The sequence below is a fragment of the Pantherophis guttatus genome, chromosome 3, assembly GCF_059756535.1.
Source record: "Pantherophis guttatus breed Tessera chromosome 3, ASM5975653v1, whole genome shotgun sequence".
In the NCBI taxonomy this organism is placed as follows: Eukaryota; Metazoa; Chordata; class Lepidosauria; order Squamata; family Colubridae; genus Pantherophis; species Pantherophis guttatus.
Genome location: NC_142065.1, coordinates 153,093,008 through 153,112,513, shown reverse-complemented (window position 1 = coordinate 153,112,513; position 19,506 = coordinate 153,093,008). Strand labels below are relative to the sequence as shown.

General features: G+C 34.7%; 1 protein-coding gene and 1 long non-coding RNA gene across 5 annotated transcripts in view; one reads left to right on the top strand and one right to left on the bottom strand.

The window, feature by feature from the left end:
- CARMIL1 (capping protein regulator and myosin 1 linker 1) overlaps positions 1-19,506 on the bottom strand; it is a 119,109-nt gene that overhangs the window by 30,061 nt on the left and 69,542 nt on the right. For all 4 annotated transcript variants that reach the window (XM_034429293.3, XM_060682073.2, XM_034429295.3 and 1 more), the window contains exons 13-26: positions 17,779-17,882; positions 17,085-17,162; positions 16,915-16,991; positions 16,085-16,189; positions 14,870-14,939; positions 12,016-12,097; positions 11,289-11,388; positions 11,136-11,190; positions 6,887-7,059; positions 5,774-5,842; positions 3,430-3,523; positions 3,009-3,107; positions 2,447-2,575; positions 2,139-2,270 (exon numbers count right to left, since the gene is read on the bottom strand). In XM_034429293.3, the coding sequence (XP_034285184.2) occupies positions 2,139-2,270; positions 2,447-2,575; positions 3,009-3,107; positions 3,430-3,523; positions 5,774-5,842; positions 6,887-7,059; positions 11,136-11,190; positions 11,289-11,388; positions 12,016-12,097; positions 14,870-14,939; positions 16,085-16,189; positions 16,915-16,991; positions 17,085-17,162; positions 17,779-17,882 (1,367 nt within the window). The remainder of the gene's footprint in view (positions 1-2,138; positions 2,271-2,446; positions 2,576-3,008; positions 3,108-3,429; positions 3,524-5,773; positions 5,843-6,886; positions 7,060-11,135; positions 11,191-11,288; positions 11,389-12,015; positions 12,098-14,869; positions 14,940-16,084; positions 16,190-16,914; positions 16,992-17,084; positions 17,163-17,778; positions 17,883-19,506) is intronic.
- On the top strand, positions 14,389-19,029 carry LOC117672558 (uncharacterized). The gene is made up of 4 exons (XR_015733328.1): positions 14,389-14,475; positions 15,559-15,615; positions 16,941-17,014; positions 18,951-19,029. It is a non-coding gene; the product is annotated as an uncharacterized LOC117672558 (long non-coding RNA).

The following is a 19,506-nucleotide window of genomic DNA, read 5'->3' as shown; positions in this document are numbered from 1 at the left end:
TATATTAAGACCTATCTAGTGGCGATAAGAGCAGCAAAATCGAACTATTTTTCCGCTCTTATTGCGTCTGCAGATGTGCCAGCTGCCCTGTTTAGGGTGACCCGCTCCCTCCTTCATCTGGGAGCGCGGGAAGACCCCTTGCAGGGTAGGGCTGAGGATTTTGTACAATATCTGCATGACAAAATCGCTCAGATTCGGGAAGGCTTGGACTCTGATTGGGTGGGTTCGGGCGGGGTGATGGAGGCGGATCTTGACAGTGTTATCTGGGAGGAGTTTGACCCGGTGACTCCCGAGGATGTGGACAGGATTCTGGGTAGGCTCAGCATTGCCTCATGTTTATTGGATCCGTGTCCCTCCTGGTTGGTGCTGGCCTCCCGGGAGGTGACACGAGGCTGCCTCCAGAAAATTATTAACGCTTCTTTATGTGAGGGTTTCTTTCCTTCCGCCTTGAAAGAGGCGGTGGTGAGGCCCCTCCTCAAGAAGCCTTCTCTGGACCCGGCTATATTAGCGAACTATCTCCAACCTAGTCATTCATAACACCATGTGCACTGTGTTTTAAATCCAAAATGACAAAACAAATTATAAAGACTGTTAAGAGAATTCAATAATATCCTTTAGTTCTAAGTTTTTACTCAATTTGCTTTATAAGAGTGACTTTTCTTTATGAAAATTTAGAAGTTATTCTAAAAATAGGAGGCAAAGTTATAAAGAACTGCTTATCAGATTCCTACAAAGGAGCCAGGTGTGGTAGACTGAACTGAGAGACAAGATGAAATCTTAGTCTTCAAGAATATAGACCTAGAGGCCTTATTAAAATAGACAAGATAGCACTGTTGAAAAATTGCACATGGTGTGACAGAAATTGCCCAATCACAAGCTAGGGTCAGCATAATGGGCAGCATCTGACCTGAGGTGCCTTGGACAATAAAAACTGGCATCATAGCTTAACCATTTTGAATGGGTAAGCAGGACCCACCAGACTCCTGGAAATGGAATACAAGTTTCAATCTGTGGGTTTAGGTATCTATGGGAATAATAAACCCATCAAAGGTTTAATTTTCAATTGGGTGTGTTTTGAAGTTACAATTCATCATATTGTCATCACATTTGAAAATCCATTGCACATTAGAGGTGACAGCTTTACAATATAAAGCTTGGTCAACTATGTGATAATCCTATTGGGACCAATATTTTTATCCTTTTTCTTTGGGGGCAGAATTTAAAGCAGTAAAAATGTGCTTTTATTATTTATCTTTTAAAGCAGGTGTGTCCAACCTGAGGCTCATGGGCCACATGGAGCCCTGGACAGCTAGTAATGCAGCCACACAAGATTGTAAACTTTTAACATTACATGTAGTCCTTGATTTACAACTGCAATTCAGCCCAAAATTTCTGTTGCTAAGTGAGACAGTAGTTGTGAGTTTTACCCCATTTTATGATCTTTCTTGCCATAGTTGTTAAGTGAATCACTACAGTTGTTAACATGGTTAAGTGACTTTGCTTGTCAGAAAGTCACAAAAGATTATCACATGACCTTAAGATACTGCAACTGTTGTAAATATGACTCAGTTGTCAAGTGTCTGAATTTTGATGTGACCATGAGGATGCTGCAACGGTTGTAAGTGTGAAAAACAGTCATAAGTCACTTTTTCAGTGTCATTGTAACTTCAAATAGTCACTAAATGAATGGTTGTAACTCGAGAACTACTTGTATTCATATAAATTACATGATTTATATAAATTAACTATATTATATATTTTATATGCAAGACAATTCCTCTTCACTCAATGGGCCTCAAGTAAGCCAAGAGGTTGGACAACCATGTTTTAAAGGGAAAAAACTTTTTTGTTGAGTGAGAGACTGGGGTCAAAGAAGAAAAATAGGTGCGTTAAACTACCAGAATCTTAAGACATCTTGTTCTCTTTAGTTTTTGTTTGTTTGTTTTTTATTAAATTGTAAATAAATTGTGCTGCCAAATTTCTGTGGTATAATCTTGGAGTAGCAAAGTTGGTTATGATGTTCTGTATTTAGCCTACAGGTTACCCACGACAGGTAAAGGAAAACTAAGTTGGTTCCCTTCCTCTTTGGAATGTTTCCCACATTTCATTTTAGGATAACATTTTTTGGTCATTAATACCTTGAGTTGATCATCAACAACCTTTGTAACTTCCCCAGCCATAGATTCTAGGATCTCCTGAATTGGATTGGATAATGAACCATTTGCTCCTGCCCATGAAGCTCCACCAAGATGATACAGGTTTGGTAATAACTGTAAAAAATACATATAAAAGAGCTATTATTAATATCTACCATGGCTTAACTGAATAAGTATAGATTTAATGTACTTGTTTAAATTCTGAAAACTTTAGAGGTAGAAGTTTTAATAGTATTACTTATTCTAATGGCATTGGAACCCTAGAATTATAAATATCTGCAATCTCTTACTGTTTTGGAATTCTTAGCATCCTTCATAAGTCTTTCAGCTGCTTTCAGATCCTCTTGTATTGTGTCAATTCCACAATTTCTTAAAGAGTTGAGATGATCTTGTACTTTGACACATATTCTGTCTATCATCTACACAAGAATAAAATTGGAAAGGAAAGAAATACTTACACACATAGAAAAAGAAGATAAAACTAACAGATAAAATAAATAAATCTCTTATATAGCCTTGGGAGATTGCACGTTCAAATATATAACCTCACGTATTTCTGAGGTTCTGACTTCTTTCTACTAGTTCTTGTTATTCATTACGGAGAAATATTACAGTGCCTATTTCTTGAAATATATAACATGATTCCCTCATGATTCCTCCCATTTCCATAGAGTTGAGGGTCTTCTGGCAGTGGAGAGAAGGCTACCTGGGGAAATCTGTAAGAATTGCCTTTATCCTATGTTATTTATGGGATGCCTTTTCAAAATGCAAACCTCTTCTGTGAATGGAAGGGCACCTCTGAATTCAACCACTGAAAATTTTATTAATCATAAAAGAGTAAACAACTGGTACCTGTTGTGTTGTGCTAGTAACTATGCCCTGCTGTAGTCTGTACGCTTGCTCTTGTAGATATTTTCTGGTCTCATGATTTCGAAGCAAATAATTTTCTATCTAAGAGCAGAAATTAAAGTCAGATACAAGCCTGGATTTTAAAAATTAAGTGAGAAAAGCATGTTAATATAGAAATAGTGCTTAACCATAAAATCATATGCTTGCACAATAAAAAGTAGATTCCGCTGAATTCAGTGACGCTGATTTCAAGGTCATCAGTATTGGACTACAGTCTTATTTTTTCTTCAAGGACTAAAACTCAATTCTTGGTATATTATCTTATGTTAGCTCAAGCTTGCAATAAATATTTATACTCATTTGAACTGCCTGAATCTCCTGATTTCCCCGGCGCTTGACATATATCAATAAATGTAGGAAATACCTTTTGAAGTGCCTCTTCTGTTTTCTCAGGGTTTGTTTTAAGTGCTTGTGAAGCATCATTCACAGGTATAGGCATGAATCTTAAGGTATAATTCCTTTTAAAAAATAGAAACAAAAAGATTAGATGCCCAAAAGAAATAATTACTTAGCATGTTCTTATATGTATTCTTATCCTTTTGCTGTATATGTGTACACATGATAATCAGCTTGTGTTTTATCTTCTGTCACATTAAAATACAACTGAATCAATGTTACAATGAAATGTTGTAAACTTATAAATTAATGCTCCATTTAGATATCTTTATAAACTTCCCTTTGTCTTTCATGCAAGAATCTCCCCCAAATTTAAGTTCAGAATCACAGTTCTCTGAGAGAGATTGGCTTGAGAGGCAATGGCCTGAGGTCACCCAGTGCGTCCATGATTGACTTTGGACCGGAATTTGAATCTTTCCAGTCCAAATTCAATACTGGCTCTGATTGTAGTACTACTGAAATATGCTACAGCTTTACCACTAAACTATTTAACCTGAGAAAAATAAATATAATTGTAGCCATTAGGCTTTTAATAAAAGTATAATCTGAAAGTGAAATTTCTGAAAAATATTTAAAAATGGAGGTAATTTAAAACTATGATTCACCCATTTTAAATATGCAAAAGTTAAATTCAACTAGTTATAGACTAGTTGATTTTTTTGCAGTCCTAACTTGAAAATGCACCCTTGTTTAAATAAGACTCGATATAAGCTACTGAAGGAATAGCTGCCCAATCAATACACTCTTGGAAAGTGCCTTTTGAACATTTCCATCATAGCACTCAAGTGTATTTCTCAGTATATATTTGATGCATTTTGCTCTGGCAATATAACGATCAATAGATCATATTTTATTGAATAAAGTAACTAGCATGAGATGGCAATTCCCTTTGTTTCCTTTACACTGTTGTACAGATGTCTATAAGAAGAATACAGTTTTAAAAACCCAATATCAGTGATTTTGATATTACAAATGAAATGGTTATGTTTCTTATTTGCTGTTAGGAATGGGTTAGGTTATTTCTACAGATAATGCTTCTTATTTTAAGAACAGAATAATGAGAAATGTACATAATTTTGCTGGGATATATGTCAAAGAAGAATATGTTTTAATTAAAGTTAAATCTATATTGTATGAAAGGCAGCCATTTATTCCAACATTGATAGTGGGCGACAGTTTCTCAATTTAGCACTTTAATAAAACAAATGAGTTCCAGCAATGATGCTAATACTAGAAGTGAACAATACGGACTATAACTAGAGCTGTCATCTTCATAAAATCATAGCTACCAACATTTCCGCTTTCTGTCATTCATTCTCAGCTCCTTTTTTTATTTATCTTGGCAGGTCAAAGGAAAAGATCAAGATTTGAAACGGGATGCTAATGAGCTTTTTCTCTCAACAAGATGTATGTTGTCAGACTGTAAAGTGATTTCCCCCCTCTTAAATCAGCCACTGTCCTCTGTAGATTAAATGCTTTGATAAATAAACTGGGACTAGGTTTTAATTTTAATTTCACAAGGTTGGCAAATTTACTTGAGGATTAAAAATGTTATTTATTGATACAGGCAGTTCTGCATCAATAAGTAATATTTTTAATAACAATAATTGGTACCAGAATATATGTTGCTAAGCAATATGGTTGTAACATATGATGTCACATGACCGCATCACTAAATGACAGTTATCCTGGTAGTCATCACTGCCGAGCCACTCCTGGTTTGATCCCCCCACAAACCTTGAGCCTGGGTAAGGTAAGGGACTGCATCCTCTTGAACTCCCTCCTGCTCACTTATCTCCCTCCTTATCTCTATCCTTCTGGCCACCCTGCACAGTGGCACTTCTAGGCAGTGGTGGTATCTGGCTGAAGTAGAGGCCATTATCCAAACAACGCAGCACAAAGTCCAAGCCGCCTTATGTTCTGCCAACTCTGATGTCCCCAGCCAACCTTCACTGTCTTCTTTCTCCTACTGCTGGCGAGTCTGGTCCGATGTGAGGCAGCTGTTGGTTATGCCAGGCCTTTTTTCTGAGGCTGAACCCATGCTTCTCCAAATGGCATGTGACCTTCTTGTGAGATTCCGGAAGGTGTCAGAAGCCTTCAGAAGCATGCTAGAAGGCTGCTCACCATTTAGAAAAGGGCACATGTGGCCTCTGCCTTGTGTAGGGCCAGGCTGAGTGTGCCTCATAAATAGCAGGAGGAGGAAGACAGCAAAAGGTCTTCTAGGTGGCAATTTCATAACATGAATTATCAGGGGTTCAAACTACTCTATCTACATTTGAGGTAATTCTAACAGACAGCCACACAGAGCTTACTTTTCCAGTGCCACAGCTATATCCTGGAATCCCTGAGCAGTGATGTTGTTTTTGTCCCATATAACAGTTCTGTATGAAAACAGAAATTATGGATTGACTGATGAAAATGTTGAAAACAACATACATGCATTAAAGTTACACAAGTATTTTCAACATCTGAGTTGGGAGAAATATTGCAATAAAAAGTAAAATAATTTTTTTTTCTAATGAAAGCATAATATTGAGTTAAAATAAAGAGGCAACAAAAAATTCCAAAAGTAATAAAAACCAATAAGGATCATTATCATTATAAACATCTCTGCAAACCAAAGAGATGCCAAAAAAATAATAATACTGGCTTAAAATTAAGCAGTGTTTGGTCCTGGTGTGCCTCAATAGGAAAAGCTTTCTACAGAGCTCAAAAAGCTCCTTAACTTAGAAGATACTTGATGGGCTTCATTTGATGAGAGGACGCCAGGTGTCTTTTCTCATGATAAATACTATACTGAGATCACACAAACAGGAGCAGTCCTTTACTCATTCATTCCCCAAACATAAACCTGCTCAAATGATTATTGGTAATGGTGTCCAGAATTAAATTAGTTGCTACATAGGGGATAGGCACAAATAATTCCCCAATTCATTGTTTTCTTATATATAGGAAAACAGAGGAGTAAAAAATGCCCAGGGTTTAAAACTTTTCGATGTTGGTCTACTCAAATTTACCTTAACTAAGGACTTTTTCTCCTCCTACAATCCAAATAAAATTATGAGACCATGATTGCAAAAACAATCCACAGTAGACCTTTTGAATGGAAGGGGGAATGGAAACTGAAAGGAGTTGCTAAGCACTAAATCACCATTTATTTTTTTCAAACTGGAGTATCCTGTGCACTGTTTCAACTAGCAATTAGAAAACAAGCACAAGGTTTTGACAAGAATCTGGATTCTTGGAATATGAATTAACTAGAAGTTAAAGTGCTGCATTTTAAAAAAGCAATTATATTGATTTCATGGCTGTTTTATGTGTTATTTTATTGCTGAGAAAGCCTTAGGACTCTATATAAGCAGAAAAGCAGGATATATATATTGAGTGGTAATGATGATAATTATGGTAATATAGATATTCAATACCTGAGTTTGGTGTTTATCTGAAGAGCTTTTGCAAGCATCTTTGCGCTCATGTCGCCCATAGCATTTCCACTAATATCAATTTTTGTAAGGGATGTATTGCTGCCCAATGCATTGATAATGATAGTAATCTCTGTTTTCAGTTTAGAATCTGCTAGAGAGAGAGACTGCAAAGGCTGGGAAATAAGCAGATAACATAACTTTTCAAAATCTCTTTTCAAAATCTCAGATTAATTGAAAATAGAATCCAATTAGATGTGCATGAAATCCCCAATAATGTCCAACAAATAATATAAAAATAAAATACAGAACAAGTCAAGAAAAAAATGGTCATTATAATATTGTGTTATATTATCTTAACACATATAAAACACAAACCTGTTTAACTTGATGAATTGCAGTGTGTTCCAAAAATATTTGTCATAATAAATATGTCACATTTAAATTATTATGGGACTTTTAAAATAATTAAGAACACCTTTATCTTGAAGTTAGCAGACTTACTCTTATAGGCAGCTTGTATGTCTACATTGTTCAACCCCAATTATGAGAGGATTGCAACAACAGAAGTCTCATTTGCAAGCTTTATGAATGAATGAACACAGATCAAAAGGAACAAATATAACTCCTCTTTATAGGTCTGAAAATAACTTATTAACCATTCTTTTAAAAACATGTTTAAATGCTGCAGTCTTCCTCTTATTCCCAAGCCATAGCCTGAGGCCTTGTAACTTTTATTTTTCTAATCTGGTGTTTTAATAATGGCTGCATTTTTCTCCAAAGCAAGCACTGCTGTTAGCAAAATTTCCATGGTTTTGGCAACAACCAAGCTGATTCATAAAAGGCTTGAATCTACCCAGTTACAAGCCGCCGCCTCTTTTCTAGTTGCTGATTTTCTTCTATGACTATTTTAGTCTGTGTTATTGTAATAGGAGGAAAGGCACAGCAGCATCTAATTGTATATCACTAGACAAAGAATTAGACCACGACTTGTCTAAAGTGATGGTTGCCAGAGGCCTGAGAGAAAGGCTGCCTCAGAAAGACACTGGACTATTGTTTCTTCTAGCATTGCTGTCTCCTGTAGTGACCTACTTGTCAAACACTGGTTGATGTGCAGGGCAATAACCCTTTGGTTGTATGTATGTATGTATGTATGTATGTATGTATGTATGTATGTATGCATGCATGCATGCATGCATGTATGCATGCCTTTATTATTTTTATAAACAGCTGGTGAACATATCCAATACCCCTTCCTCCTCCTATTTTCCTCAGAACAACCTGTGGGGTGAGTTGGGCTGAGAGAGAGTGGCTGGCTCAAGTCACCCAGGCACAAAGCGAAATAAAACTCACAGTCTCCAGGTTTGTAATCTAGTGCCTTAACCACTTGACCAAACCTGCTTTTCTGAAACCCTCTGGAGAATGGAGAGGACATTTGTTGCCTCACAGGTATTTATTAGACAAATAAAGGTCTCCTAATAAAGCTGTACCATGGCTGCAAGAAATACACAGTAGCTGTCTAAAGTGACCTGCCTGATGCAGGTTTGACAGGCAGGTTGCACCAAAATTGCAAGAACATTACTTATATTTAAAGATCCTGACACATGGCTAAACCCACTGCTTTAGTTGGCTATCAAAAACGGTGTCCTCCCCAATTGTAGCCCCAATCCATGAGCAATTGGAAAGTGCTTTTTCACTGTCACAGAAATCTAGCAATCATTGCATCTTAATCTGTTACGACATTACCACTAACTTCCTCATTAGAGGTAGAATAAAAACCTGTTATGAATACAAAGCAAATTTAAAAATTATGCTGGTAATAATGTTTCATGGATTGAAGGAAAGCATACTAGACTGGTTGCCTAGATGTGTTTTAAATGTGGCAGGACACACTGCTTATTGCGTAATAACAAATGTCTAAAAATCCAGTGCAAATACTGAAAAGTGCAACAGTAGTAAAGAGGGGTTCCTTTTCCCCCCAACATCACATGCCATAGTGATACAACTAAATTGGCACCTAATTAAAAAAAAAAAAAAGGATTGTTGCAGGGTTTTTTTGATAGCTTAAAGAAAGAATACTACATCTTGCTGTCTCCATGCAACCTTTAAGTCAGTTATTAGAAAGCAACTTGGAACATTATGCAAATTAGAAACCCAGTGGACTGCAACTGTATAATTGAAATGCCTATACTTGATTCAGAAATGCAAACATTGTAGTTTAAATGACAGCAACACTCGTTTGCCTAATCTCTAAGTGCTTCTTTGTACATAATTTAGAAAGGGTTAGCTTCAGATTACTATGATATTTGGGAATGGTAGCAGTTTAACTGAGATGCTTCCAAAATAAAGTAATAAGAGGTTTCTCTTTCAATGAGTTCAGCAGAACATGTTTACTGTACATGGCAAAGCACATTTAAACATTAAAAAAAAACATCAGTAGAAAATGTAGACTTCACTCTCATTGTGATCAGTTTTGATTTCCACTCCATATTACATAGATCTTCCAATATGTGCTCTTTTTTCTACAATCCTGCATGTCTATTTTTAACAAGTTTTTTCTGCTTCTATATATCTCTGGACAGTAATGCTGACTGATCCACATTTGCTATCCTGAAAGATCACAGTATTCTCTATCATCTGGTTCTCTTTCCCCAACAGGATTAGTTACCCTGGTCACCTACAGGTTAATTCAGTTTAAATCATAATAGATATTTACTTGGACTTTGAACATATTCTCTGATTGTATTGATTTGATAAATTAGAGAAGACTGCTAGAAGTTAAAAATGACTGTTTCTGGGGAAGAACTAAAATCAAAATCAGTATACTACACATCTAAATAAACATTATTTGGGTTAGGAATATTACTGCTTAAAGAAATTAACAAATGAACACGGATATTACTGGTATAGATGCAGCACATGGCTGGAGGAAAAATGTAGCATTTCAGGATGAATGGATTCCACCACAACGTTTGGATTATATCTACCTAATAATAATAAAACTGCCTCTCATATCAAATCTTTAAAGGCTCTTTACAAGACAGCTATATGCACATTATTGTTCAAATTAATGTAGAATAATCTTTTAATTTATTCAAGATTATATGTCATAGTTGAGGGGTACCAAGCAGTATCTGTATCAGAGTAAATTAAAATTAAATCCCTCAACTTCCTACTGTAGTTATGTGAAGGTAATGAAACTATAAACTGTACAGTAACATGAAGATTACAAAAAATACAAATTTGTCAATGAGGCTTTTAACTGCCCTTATCCTTTATCGTTTTCTAAGCAAATCAACCTCCCCATGCCACTCATGTATCCTGCTCCCTCTTTTTCCAGTTGGTATCAATGATTTTATTTGTTAATGATTTTATCCGCTATGATTGATTTTAATGTTTTTAATGCTTAATGTTTTTTATGCCGTAAGCTGCCCAGAGTTGTTGGATATGAGATGGGTAGCAAATTAATTTCATAAATAAATAAATATGTCCATTTTTAGTTGTTTTTAGTTGTGATCGTTTCCAGGTACTTCAATATTTGGGGAACTTTTTCAATGCACATTTATTAAGAAATAACCTGTTTTCATTCAATATATTTTATCAGAGAATAGTTACAGAACAGTTACAGACATTCTTAGTTTCTAAAGATCTCTTTATCTTTGCTTTGAAAATCCATGAAAGTAAACATTCCAGCTTCTCTCAACATTCCCTACTTGTGTTTGCAATGAGGGAGACAGGGTGTGTGTGTGTGTGTGTGTCCTAACTTTTTAAAAAAATAAATAACTCAAACATGGTGAACACACATAATTCTCCATACTCCTCATCTGCATTGGCTCAAATAATTTTATCATAAACTAAATCTTGTGTGACATGTATTTTGATTATCAGCAATCAGGGACTAAATAACAAAATTCTTCTCACAGATCAGGCAAATAATACCATTTAATGACAACAAATAAACAAACTCAGAAAATGAAGTACTGGTTGATGTTGCAAGTTAAAAGGAATATTTAAACATTATTTTCTATTAAACTTCAAAGACTGTTATGCTATATTTCATAAAATGAAATATAGACCCTTAAAATTTTATATGTTAAAATAATATCTTTTAGAACAGCTGATTTCTATTTTTTATATAAATTTGAAATGGTAAATTCATATGAGCAATATTTTCACATAATTTGATAGTTTAATAAAACTCAGTGATATGCTATGATTCCTTAGATGACATTAAATAATAAAAAATACTTACTGAATCTTCATCTTGAATCATCTGTACTAAATTATCAAGTACAGGAGACAGATTTCTGAAGAAAGCAGCAAGCAAGAGAAAAAAGTGAAATTGCATACTTGTCTTATATTTTTTATTTTAAAAAAATGAAAAAAATAAAAATAAAAATCTTACTTGGATTTCATGTTGTTAAAATTTTTGCCCAATGCCAAGTGTCTTATTGATCGATTTTTACTAAGCCAGATTATAAGTGTTGAAAGATCGGACTCTAGGCCTGTTAAGAATTAGATTGAAATATAAAATTAAAATAATGTTTCCATGCAGTACTATTTTAAAATGGATTTGAATTAACGATATTAAAATTAGATCATATGATCCCATCTCCAATAGTAAAGTTGTTTGTTGACACACAGTAGATAAAGAGAAAAAAAGAGAGTTGGAAGCTATTAAGTTGCTGAACTACAACTTCTCTCTATTTGAGTCCAACTGATTTCAATGAGATTCTTGATCTAGGATGACAGATTTGAACCTCTGTACCATTTCTTTCTAAGATGTACAGAATTATACTAGGCATTTATATAGTATGCTTAATCATAAAATATTAACTATTAGGAAATAGACAATTTTAATGCCACACAGAGTTTCTAAACTGTTGCATGAGCAGCCAGAATAATGTTGCCTAAAAATTATCCATTGTGATTTATGGTATTTAGTTTATATTGAACTAGTGCACCAAGACTATTATTATCCTGCATTTTGACAACCTCTTTTAACTGTTTTGCAAACCACACAAGATTTTATCAACTAAAACCATTTTGCTTGATGCCAATACAATTACTTTGTATGATTTTTATTCTTTAAACAGTTTTCTCTCCATACAGTATTTGAATCACTGCCTTACCGTTGTCTGAAATATCAAGGCTGGCAATGTTATGAATTTCTGCTATGCATCCTTCTAAAACTTGTGCACCAGCTGATCTTAGCTGGAGGAAAAAAGAAAATATTAGATAATTTAGCAGCTAGACAATGGGGAACAATTGGCTGAAATATTACAAATATGCTTCAGTAGTTCATACGTCTATTAATTGTTAATATGTGGTTTAACCCATTTGATGTTTAATAAGGCACATATTACAAATGATAAACGCTGATTAAAAATTGTCCTCTTAAGTAATATCCTTTTTAAAGAAAGTCTACAGCCACTCCCATGGATATTCTAATGGTCTCCTGATCTAAACAACGTTCAGGTTTGTGCCTACATACCAATTCCCAAGGTTTTACAATCTCTTTAATCAAGACTTAATTATACTCTACATGACTCTTGGCCATCAAGCTGCTGACTTGACACTTAAGTCAATTGAAACAAGAAAAAGAGAACAAGCAGAGCCATGCAATATTGAAGTAAACTCTGAAGTGCAAGTACAACTCTATACTTCAGTAAACAAAACAAAGGCCTCTCTTGCATTAGGAAATATCAGTGTTCATGAGACCACCATCAGAAGAACTGTGAACAACAATGGTGTGCATGGCAGTTACATGGTTACATCTCTTTGCATGGGTTGCAAAGAGAAAGTTACCACTCTCCCAAAAGAATATTGCTACCAGTCTACAGTTTGCAAAAGGCTATGTGAATAAGCCAGATGGCTATTGGAAGGATTTGGATGAATGAGACCAAAACAGAACTTTTGGCTTGAATATAAAGTGTTATGTTTGGCAAAAGGCAAACAATGCATTCCAGCATAATAACTTTGCCCCATCTATGAAACATGGTGATGGCAGTTTCATGATTTGGGCTTGCTTCTGGACCAGGACAGCTTGTCATCATTAACAGATGTATGAATTCTGAATTGTACCAGCAAATTCTATAGGAAAAAGTCAGGGTATCTAGGCAGGAATTGGGTGTTCAAGAAAATGTGGGTCATGCAACAACAGTGACCCAAAACACACAAATCATACTACCAAATAATGGTTAAAACAAGGGAAAATTAATGCTTTAGAATGGCCAAGTCAAAGTCCTGATCTTAATCCCATAGAAATGTTGGGAAGGACCTAAAGCAGGCACTTTGTGCAAGAAAGCCCACCAACATCTCTGAGCTGAAGCTGCTCTGGAAGGAAGAATGTGCTAACATGCTGGTGTGCAGGCCTGATCAATAGTTATGGAAATGTTTAGTTCAATGTTCCAGTTATCTGGAAAAATAGGTTTTGCCACACTCAATCATTAGCTTGTATAATTTTCCTCACTGAATAAATGAACAAGTGCAGTTTCTGACTAATTTGTTTAGTTGGGTTTTCTTTACCAATTTTTAGGTGTGGAAAGCAGATCACATTTTAGGCTATTTTTATGTAGAAATATTGAAAATTCAAGAACTTTTAACCACCACTGCACTCTTTAACTTCCCAGCTCTTTCCCATTTCTCTGATCTTGAAAAAGCTATGCAGGGTTAGATCTGGTAAGTACTTGGATGAGAGATGACAGGAAATCTAATGCTGATTAGGTTGGGAATTTAAAAAAAATTAAATAAGGTGCCAATGCATAGTTAGATTATGATACTATCTTCTACCTAGAAAGGATAGGATGAAGATTGAGAACAACCAACCCCAAAGGTCACTCTTTCATAATTTAGATTAACAATGAACACTACAAAAGTTGTTGCAGATTCTTTGACATTATGATGGTGTTTTCTGCAAAAATTTAATTCCATTTTGGAATATTAAACAATGAAAGCCTGTCGTTTTTAAATAAATAAAACTGTACATATGCATTTGGGAATTCCCAGCTTCATAGGGATTTCTAGATAAAGGCAATTTAAAAATTGGTATATTTTCCAGTTTTATCACAGGAAATAGCTGGAAGTGACTATAACTATTCTTTTGACCATACCTGTTTTTTGACCATTTCACTCTAAACCTGTTATGCTGTGGCCAAATATCAGCATCCAGATATTTATCAGCTAAAGGCATGGAAGAAAAAACTGTGTAATGGATAGGCAGGAAGTGCGATGCTTAAGGGTAAATAATTAAGAGGCTGCTAGTTAAGCCATGATGTGTACTTACACAGTGACCAAGCTAATGGAAGCAGAAAGAAAGAAAGAAAAAATGTTAGCCCTGAGCAACTAAAATATTTTATATATTAAAATCAACAATATACAAAGGAATGAAGCTTTGGTTCAGAGTTAGTATGCTAGATGTTTGTTGCTGGATATATTTGAGATAATTTTTTTTGCATGTTTCAGTGATGAAATCCTGAGAGTCTGGACAGAGAAGTCTGAGCTGCGGTGCTTTCTGTTTGATATGTATGCAATCCTCGATAAGTATATTTTGCCATTTTATCTGAAGACACTAACTGCGTCTGTGATAAAAAGTAAGGTTTTAGAATAGCCTAAAGAGACCTTACACTTAAGAATACAAGAAACACAACAGATTTATGCTGGCCAATAACTGCAAGAAAGATTTTGATTTAAAACAAAACAGAGAACATTTTAAATTTTAGACACCTAATTGTTTTTTTAGTGCAGATTTACATATGGAATCAAATTTTCCATCTGAATCTTTCCTATTCCAGAACAGAGTGCCATGTCTTGTTGCTCTTCATCAACGCACTTGCATCAAAGACATTCAGGTTTTTCAAATTCAATGTACTTTTAAAGACTACTTATTACTTTTTAAGCATGATGACATGTACAAAGTATAAGGATCATATATCTAAGGAGGGCAATATTATTTTGACATGGATGCCATTTGTAAATGTTTCCTACCTCACAGTTACTCAGATCTAGAAACACCTCCTTCAAATTTTGATTACAAGCAAGACCAAGTAAGAGAGCTCTGAAAAATAAATTGGAATTATATGGAATACCGCTATAAAGTTTACTGAATCAGCAAATCAGAGAAGTCATTTCAATTATATTGCTGTTCTTTAAGAATATAGTCATTTGGTGTATTATCCCTTATTTGGATATGCTAGATAAATTATGCTTTTTCAGGACAAACCATGCTATGGAGAGCTAGAGAGGTTCAAATGCACAGGACCTCCAGTTTCGCTCTGCACCCAAATTTTCTTCTTTATTTTATGGTTTGAAAATTGAGGAACATACTAAGCAGAGTCTCACATGTCGACATAATGACAAACAAATACCATGAAAACATCATTCTGCAATGTCTCTTATCTTCTAAATAATGCCAAAACATTTTAATATTAAGTTCATCGAAGTGTATTAGACTTCAACTGTTAACTACAAAAATATCCAAATATTTCAAAAAACAAGCAACTTAGAATATAAAATGGAAAAATTGCTAATTTTATAATTCATAAAGCAAAAATAAAAAAAACAGATAGGCATGTCAACACATAGCCCTGGACAGCTAGTAATGTGGCCCTACAAAATTTTTTTAATATTATTACGTGATTTGTATACATTAATTGTATTATATATTTTATATGCAGCCCAAGACTCTTCACTCAATGAAGCCCAGGCAAGCCAAAAGATTGGACATCCATGCTGTAAAGTATCCCATAGGGTTTTTCAATCTGAATTAAAGTTTTTTTGCTACACAAATGGTATAATGCAGGCGTGTCAAACTTGTGGTCCACGAGCTGGATGCATCCCGTGCTGGTCACACCCACTCTCGGTTTAGCAAAGGGGAAAAAGTCATGATACGTCACATGACAATGTGTCACTGTGAATTTGACACCCCTAGTATAATGTATTAAGTTGTTATATTCAAGTCTAGATATAGGACTACATAGCTCTTAACCCTTTCTCCTACAGATAGTGAAGATTGGACATCAAGTCAAGTCAAAGCAAATTCATACTGAATATTTCATTTCTGATATTTACTCCATGTGAGAGACAAATAGCTATTCTCAAACTCACAAAACATATGGGTCATTTTCCTAACCACAGTAAGGTTTTCATAAAATATTTTCCCAATGAAATAAAACAAAGTCTTGAAAGAAAAAAAATGCTTACTTTAGAGGCTCAGGTGCAAGTTTAGTTCCTGAAAGGTTGATTTGCTTTAAAGCAAGTGAACTGCTGAAAAATTGCTTGAAGGATGGGGGAATTTCTTTGCTCTTCCTTTGAAGAAGATTAAAAAAAAAAACCGGGTCATATTCCATAAACTCAAAAGACCTTTAAAGTCAGCATAAGGATCCATAGTTGTATAGCAATTATACATAAGAGAAATTAAAGAACTACATATATTTTATACTAATCTTGAATAACATTCATTAACCACTTTTAATAGCAATAGCACTTAGACTTATACAGAGTACTGATTCACAGTGCTTTACAGTCCTCTCTAAGTGGTTTACAGAGTCAGCACATTGCCCCCAACAATCTGAGTCCTCATTTTACCGACTTCTGAAGGATGGAAGGCTGAGTCAACCTTGAGCCTGGTGGGATTCGAACTGCCAAATTGCAGTCAGCCAGCAGTCAACCGAGGTAGCCTGCAGTACTACATTCTAACCACTGCGCCACCATGGTTTTTACCTGGATCAATGATCATAATTGGATGAATGAACTGAAAACAAACTTAAACCACAACTTTTCACGTAGCCTTTTGGCTCTTCGCTATGTATGAAAACTGCATGACATGCCTGCCATATCAGTGCAGGAAATTAATATATTTGAAAAGATTCAAGTTGATGAATCTCAGTTAGGTAACATTATCAGTGTTGTTCATAGCACTGATGCTGTTACCTAGTTTGATAAAGAAACATCTGCAAGAAAATCCAAACTCAGACAGCACTAAGAACTCTACATATAGCATCAAGTTCATGCAAAATATTTTGAATGCTAACCTGTGTGAAAAAACTGTCCTTGACAGATTTAGGATGGCAAGATGCTGAAGGCAGCCATGAAGAAGTGCTCCAAACATCTAAATTGGAAAGGAATAAAATAGTAAGTATGCAGACAAAACAATTTGGAATATAAAAGTGGGGATTTTCTATAATAAAGTAATAAATGTTACCATATCTAATGCACACTCTGTATTTGATAAATCCAGATGAATTATGGCATTTGGCTGAGCCAAAAAATTACACAGGGACTAGATGTGCGAAAGAGAAAGAAATAGGTTTAGCTTTCTTATTATTGAACTTCTATCTTAACTCTATGAACTCAAAACAGTAGATAAATAACTTATATTTTAGCATTAAGACATTACAAAATGGCTTATTTTGGAAGATCAATAACCTTGATGTTAAATAATCCATCCACTTTAATTTTCATCTAATGATTTTTAATTAAAATAAAAATTTAAATATTAAAATTTTATGTATTATATTAAAATATTAGGCACCTTTGTTTTTTAATTTTTTGCCTTATATTATTTTACTAAAGCAATAATGAAAGAAAGAAAAAAGAAATAATTGTATTGTCATATTGTATCATCCATCTTTCTGTCAACTAGCATAATGTTCCCTTAACATTTAAAGTCAAACATTTGCAAAAGCAAATAAGAGCACCATTTATTTGCATCTGCAATGAATATTTTTTTCTTTTCTGGCTAGCATGCACTTTAGTTATGTCCTTCACCTAGAGCATTTTATCAAACTTGAAATGTCCATTCTTGGTAGAAATTCTAGAAGTTGTAATTTTACAACTATTACAAAAATTAGATGGAAAAGGTCTTAATATATAAAAAATTAGATTAGAACACCTACTGAAAGATCGTCACCTCGAAGAATATTTCCTGAGAGATCAAGGTGGGTGAGAGTGGTAGCTAACAGCTGGTTGGCACTCAGTGATTGTGAAAGGCTGTTCACCCCTGTAACAAAATGACCAAAATTGCTTCTTTGTCCATTAATGAATTAGTGTATTTCCTGCAAGTATAGTTTCCAAACTGATTTTTTTTTCTGTACCTCATCAAAAGAATATTAACATTAAAAAAACTCTATTAGTAAAGCTATCCTAGAGGAAGCTCCAAAATTATGTGAAATAATATAATTCCCAATCTCCCACAGAAGGGAAATGATATCGTTGTACCTTAATAGAAACAAATCGTGGTTTGTATTTGTTTCGCAAAGCAAAGGATAGCTGCTTCACATCGGACTATTTTAACAGTGCTTTGAGAAGAAGCAATCATTTCTGTACAATCATCCCCTTTAAATCTCACATAAGTACAAATACAGGGACTCTTCGACTTACAACCACAATAGAGTCCAAAATTTCTGTTGCTAAGTGAAACATTTGTTAAGTGAATTTTACTCCATTTTACAACTTTGCTTGCCACAATTCTTAAGCGAATCACTGCAGTTGTTAATTTAGTAACATGATTGTTAAGTGAATTGGGCTTCCCCACTGACTTTGTTTGTCAAAAGGTTGCAAAAAAAGGATCACATAGTCCTGCAACTGTCATAAATATGAATCAGTTGCCAAGCATCTGAATTTTGATCATCTGACTACAAGGATGCTGAAATGTTGTAAATGTGAAAAACAGTCATAAGTCTCTTTTTCCAGCACTGTTGTAACTTCGAACGGTCACTAAATGAATTGTTGTAAATTGAGGACTACCTGTATTAATATCAATTGATCTTCAAAGTAAGTGTGAATCACAAATGGAGTTGTCAAACAATAATTAGAGGACAATGTGAAGACTTTAATTATTCAGGATTAATTACAGAACAATAGGAATAACGTCTAGCTACTGAATTGACCTAGTCTGTCCCATTAGGCATCCAGGCTAAAGGTTACCAAACAAATTAGATGAGTAGGAAAAATCAATAAGAATAAATCCAAGAAAGTTATTTAGCAGAGAGAGCTAATCATATGGTTCATTAACTGTTTTTACATGTCATATTAAGGTGTGTCTACTTAACAATGGTTTATTGAATAGATGTTTGTCTGGATAATTTGATATGGATATAACGATGCCGCAAATTAGAAAAAAACTCAGAGGTGAAAAAAGAAGATAAGCAAGATTCAACTGTAATTTAAATTGTAATAACTTGAGAGGCCAGACAAAAAGAATCCTGAAGAAAAATGTATGTGAAATACAGAACAGTATGGAACAGATGAGTAGAAGTGGAGAATCTAGCTTTACTGGGCCAGTCAGCAGTGTCAAATCTTGTGGCGAAAGAATCAGTGAAGCAAATTGGAAAACTTCTCAAGATAAAGTGGCCTGAGTAATCATGCATCCTTGGTTAACTGCTTAAGATCACAGTTTGGTAACAAATGGCCTGGCAGAGATTGGAGGATCTGGTGGTGTTACTATAATAAGAAATTTAGTGTGCACTGTCTTGGTGCATGTAGTGAATTCACCATAGCCAGGTTTTGGAAATGGCAGAGTCTGAGCAATGAAGCCTTTTTAAATGCTGAAGTCACCATGAATCCAGTCAAGTTATTACTGTTACAGAAGAAGCAAATTGTTATGGACTTGTTTAGTAAAATTC